Source organism: Sinocyclocheilus rhinocerous, unplaced genomic scaffold (assembly GCF_001515625.1).
Source record: "Sinocyclocheilus rhinocerous isolate Xijiao unplaced genomic scaffold, SAMN03320098_v1.1 scaffold2122, whole genome shotgun sequence".
NCBI classification, from domain to species: Eukaryota; Metazoa; Chordata; class Actinopteri; order Cypriniformes; family Cyprinidae; genus Sinocyclocheilus; species Sinocyclocheilus rhinocerous.
This window is the reverse complement of record NW_015632070.1, coordinates 207,884-213,252: the sequence shown is the minus strand read 5'-3', so window position 1 is coordinate 213,252 and position 5,369 is coordinate 207,884. Positions and strand designations below refer to the sequence as shown.

The window sequence follows — 5,369 nt, the reverse complement described above, 5'->3', positions numbered from 1 at the left end:
AAAAAACTACATTGCTCAACGCTGCAAAAACACGTTGAAATAGAAACCAATCTCCAGAGCGCAAACCATGGCGCACTGGCAAATGGCAAATCTGCAATGAAGTGCCATTAATACACCTTTAAGTGAGGGTGCTATTGATTTCGTTTGAAGGTGCTTAGCACTGAGGCTGAGCAGGCGGAGCCGAAGACCACAGCTGCGCAGCTGAGGACCAAAAGGACGGAGCTGGTGGGGCTGAAGAGCACCAGAGCAGAGCTGAGGACCACCACAGCTGAGCAGATGGGACCGAAGATCCCCACGGTGGAGCTGATGGTGCTGAGGACCACTCTGCAGCCGTAACAGGACAGGCAGACAGTTCAGAGATGGCATCTTTGGCTGTGACAGGACAGACGAAAAACACAGAGATGGCCTCCTTGTCCGGGACAGGACAGGCGAAGAGCTCAGAGATGGTCTCCTTGTCCGGGACAGGACAGGCGAAAAACACAGAGATGGCCTCCTTGTCCGGGACAGGACAGGCAAAGAGCTCAGAGATGGCCTCCTTGTCCGGGACAGGACAGGCGAAGAGCTCAGAGATGGTCTCCTTGTCCAGGACAGGACAGGCGAAAAACACAGAGATGGCCTCCTTGTCTGGGACAGGACAGGCGAAAAACACAGAGATGGCCATTAAGGGGAACACTGAGGATAGGGGAACAGCCTCTATGACAGTCAGTACTGAGACCCTTGGAATGCCAGCTGCTCTGGCCGAATCCAGCAGTGGGTCCGCCAAACTGGAAATCAGCCCCAAATGTCTTTGGTCATGAGGGCTGAAGACTGTGGCGGGACATCCATGACAGCTGTATGAGGCTCTGGATTTGTGGCCATGTTGTGAACTGGGACCACAAGAAAGGAAGGTGCATAATTACTGGACATGGTGGTGGTCTTGATGAGCCAGGCTCTGCAGCTACCGCAGCTTGGTGTGTCCTGCGCCCCCAACCCCCCTAAAAAAATGTTTAGGGGAAACATACTCCTCGACAGCCCCAACAGTGAGGGATCCAGAAACTGAAAAGGCGACCCTCGAGAGGACCATCTCGCATGAGTATCGACTTCAATGGTTCATTAAGTGCATTTACAGAAAAAGTAAATGAGTGCAAAGTCCGGGAGATCAGATAGATATGCAATGTCCAGAAAGTCTTGAATGTGGTCCTTCGAGGGAATGCATTCCCTGACGGAGGCAAACTAACCTGATTGCAGGGTCCATGATTGGCCTGGAAACACTAAAAAAGCCACTGGATCCGGGAATGGCTGAGTCTTCTGTTACGGGCGGCGTGACAATGGAGTAGGGATGGGGTGAGAAGGTGAAGGTAAGGGATGGAGTGCCCTCTAGAGGAGCTCATGGGCACTCCAGCTGGAGATTGTGACAGATATAATGCAAGTCAGCGGCTGCATGTTTTTGACAATAAAAATAAAGCAAATCAGGAAACACAAAATGAATACCCGTGACTCCTGACAATATATTGAGGTCTTATGAAGCGAAACGATCTGTCTGTACAAGAAATTGAAAATTTTTTACAACATTATTACTGGTAATCCAAACACCCAGGCAACGTGGAAATCCAATTCTTTCAGACAGTTGTTTTCAGTGAACCGGTTAAATTCACTAGTTCATCTTTTTTGCATAAACAATGAGAAACCACACAAACATAGTTATAAATAATGATCAATTTAATCATAGCTTTTGAGCTGATTTTTTGAGCAAATCTACTCAACCCAACAATAAGATTCCATTAATGTTCTTGAGCTGTTAGATGGACATTTGTTCTTAGCAGATGTTTTATCATCCAAACTATTTCCTAGAAAGTTTACATAATTAAGTGGCAAATACTAGAATCTGTAGCTCTAATGTGATATAATGAATATGAGAAGAATGAAGTATATGCTGTGAAAGTGCTGGATTGAGGTGAGTTGTGATCAGTCAAGTCAACAAGAGCCGTACAAATCTGATGTTCCTGCAGGTTATTGGGTGAAGTGTGGAGCTGATGTATTTTTATATCTGTTTTCTGTAGAGTTTCCAGTCTCTCTCAGCACCTTCTGAATCAACAGATGTAAATGATGATCCCTTTAGTTCTCTCTTCTCTTTTGATGACCTGAGAGAATCTGTCCATCAGCTGAGACAAAAACTGGAGGATTTCTGCAAAGAGGAGCTCAAGAAGATCTCAGACAGAGGCAAAGTCCTGGAGATTCATCTGCTCTCAGAAACGAGTCCATCATCATCTCATATCATGGAGAAATTCATATTAGAAATGTCTTAGGAATGGATGCATGATAATTTTTCCTTGACATGAGAATCACACTGTTCATGTCTGTTTATTTCCACAGTCACACTCACTAGGATCAGGAACAACATCCTACAATGTAAGTCAGTAAGAAAACAAGCAGAAAACTCATTGAGTGTGTTAATGTTCTTCCTGTAGAAGGTGAAAGAAGAGTTTTATAACTGAAGAATTAAATGATGATTTGCACAGGATATCTGGTCATCTGTACTGAGACACTGATGCAGGGCTCCAGACAAAAAAAATCAAGCAAGGAGCCATTGGCTCCTATAAGAAACAAAATTAGGCGCCAAATTAATTTTTTAGGTGCCACAGAATAAACATGTTTTATTTATTTATTTTTTAACACTTTAACATTTCAGTCGTACTTTCGTGTGTTTATGTCTTATCTTTTCTTGTCTTTATCAGCATTTTAATCCATCTTGTAGATGTCCTGGGAACTAAGGTACACTTAAAGTGGGAACTAAATGTCTTTTTCAACTTGAGAACTACAGTCGTAGAGAATTGTTTATTACACAGAATCTGTGCCAATATCATGGATCATAACTATGTCAGCATCACTTGGCCACTGAGTGTAGTTTGGACTCCTTCTCGATGCATCCTATATATGTTGTCATATGTCATTTAGTCGGTTTTCTTCATTAGTAACATGCAATTTTATAGGAGGTGTTAAACTTTATCTTCAGCTCCTTGCATTCTTTCTTATCATCAATTTAACAGGTTAAGTAAAACTATGAATATGCAATAGTGCATTAAATTAAGCAAAATGCTCCTCTTTATAGTTATTTTTCTAGCTGCTAAAGAGCTTACAGACGCTGAATGGTTATTCTGAGGTAAATGTATTGTTACGTGCCATTGTGTATAAGCTTTACATGTTTTCTGCATTTTGAAACACTGAATGAGCGATTACATGAGATATTTTTGTAAGTTGTTCTGTCTTATAGAAATACCTTATAAATTAGCCTACCTTTTGATGTTCATTCATGTTCATTTCCTACTACAATAGTAAAGAGAAATATATGATTGTTTTTTTTCACCTTTAACTGAGGCGCTAAAGAGATCACTCATGCCGTATTAAAGAGTGCCAGCACTGTATTTAATGTTTGAATTTCAATATAAATTTGAAGGAACTGCGTTTTGCAGGTCTTAACCTCAGCAAAAACAAATTAATATTTTTGGTCACAAATGGTTTAGTCACAGTCTGGAGCCCTGTGGTGATACACTGACCATAAAGAGTTCAGCTGCATGAAAAGATCAAACAGATTCATAATTCCTGATTCTGATGTGTTTTATCTCCATCAGATTCCCATCAGCTCACTCTGGATCCGAACACAGTGAATAAATACCTCCGTCTGTCTGAGAGCAACAGAGTGATTACTGGCACTAAAAAAGATCACCCGTATCCTGATCATTCAGACAGATTTGATTTTTGGCATCAGGTGTTGTGTAGTGAGAGTGTGTGTGGACGCTGTTACTGGGAGCTGGAGTGGAGTGGAGGTGAACATGGTGTGCGTATATCAGTGTCATATAAGAGCATCAGCAGGAAGGGACAGAGTAAGGCGTGTTTGTTTGGAAATAATGATCAGTCCTGGAGTTTGCACTGCAATCCCTCCAGATATTTATTCAGACACAATAACGTGTTGACTGATCTCCCTGTAAAGTCCATCAGCAGTAGAATAGGAGTGTTTGTGGATCACAGTGCAGGAACTCTGTCCTTCTACAGCGTCTCTGACACAATGAGCCTCATCCACACAGTCCAGACCACATTCACTCAGCCGCTCTATCCTGGGTTTTTGGTTTCTAGGGGATCAAGAGTGGAACTGTTGATGAATCAGAATAGAACTGATGAGGGATTCTACCCATAATACTTCGAGCTGCATGATAAATCAATAACAGAGATGTTATAGAGTCTCTTCTTTTCTCTTCATGACGTTAATACTGCAGATGAACTTCTGTCAGTGAAATAACATGTAAGAATAAATGTGTGTAATAAATCCTCATATAGACAGTAAGATCAGATGTGTTTCTGTACTTTTTATGTGTATCAGTGAAATTACTTTTCAATTCAAATGTTCAAAGTCAATAAATAATTTTCATTATTTACATTCTATAGCTCTGGCCCTCTTCAGTGTTTTGTGTTCTTCTGTGTTCCAGTGTCACAAGTCAGTGTTTTTAGTCGCACGTCCTGATTTTACTGAGTTAGATGTGTTCCTAGGTCAACATATTTTGTTGACTCTGAAACAACATTTTAATCCAAAAATAAAGTCTTGACCATATCCCTACACCTAAACCTAACCTTAACCATGAGTAATCCCTAAAATCAGAGGAAATGATAGATGAATGACGCTGACGTACAAGCACCAAACACTGATTGTAAGCCTAAACTTCACAAAAACTATAAACTGGTTCTTCAAATCTGATTGGTTAATCACAATGTTGTTCCAGGGTCAACAAGATGATCCAGGTAAAATCAGGTTCTGCGTTTTTTGTCATGCATTTAATTGTTAACCATGGAATTCATCTGTATTTGTGTGTGAGTGTGTTTTCTGCACACCTGTTCATCTTAATGTTCAGGTTTTGGAAGATTTTGTCATTTTCTTCCTGAATCTGAAGGGAGAATCCAGCTTCCTCTAATAGCACTGATCTAAAGGTTTATTTCAAGTTCTTTACAATGCCAGTGGGTTAATATTAGCTACAGGTGGTTGATGTTTTAGTTTCTGAGGGCTGTGTGGCACTTTATATTCAGCGAGCGAAGGTGCATTTGATTAAGGGGTAATACAGATAAACGGATAAATCCAGATGTAATACGGATAAAAAAATGATAAAGCTTGTCTTATTGAATATCAGGTCCCTTTCTACGAAAGCACTTTTGTAAACGATATGATCACTGATCATAACCTAGATGTGCTCTGTTTGACAGAAACCTGGCAAAAACCTGATGATTACATTATTTTAAACGGGTGTACCCCCCAAGATTACTGTTATAAACATGAGCCACATCCAAAAGGTAAAGGGGGAGGTATTGCTACAATTTATAACAATATTTTCAGTATTTCTCAGAGG

General features: G+C 40.8%; 1 protein-coding gene across 2 annotated transcripts in view; it reads left to right on the top strand.

Moving 5' to 3' along the window:
• Window positions 1-5,369, top strand: part of LOC107742183 (tripartite motif-containing protein 16-like) — a 10,050-nt gene that overhangs the window by 2,997 nt on the left and 1,684 nt on the right. Inside the window, exons 5-7 of one of the 2 annotated variants that reach the window (XM_016555085.1) lie at window positions 2,040-2,199; window positions 2,353-2,388; window positions 3,609-3,803. In XM_016555085.1, coding sequence (XP_016410571.1) covers window positions 2,040-2,199; window positions 2,353-2,388; window positions 3,609-3,803 — 391 coding nt within the window. Of the gene's footprint in view, window positions 1-2,039; window positions 2,200-2,352; window positions 2,389-3,608; window positions 4,335-5,369 lie in introns of those variants that run through there. The other variant, XM_016555084.1, reaches the window with a different exon arrangement.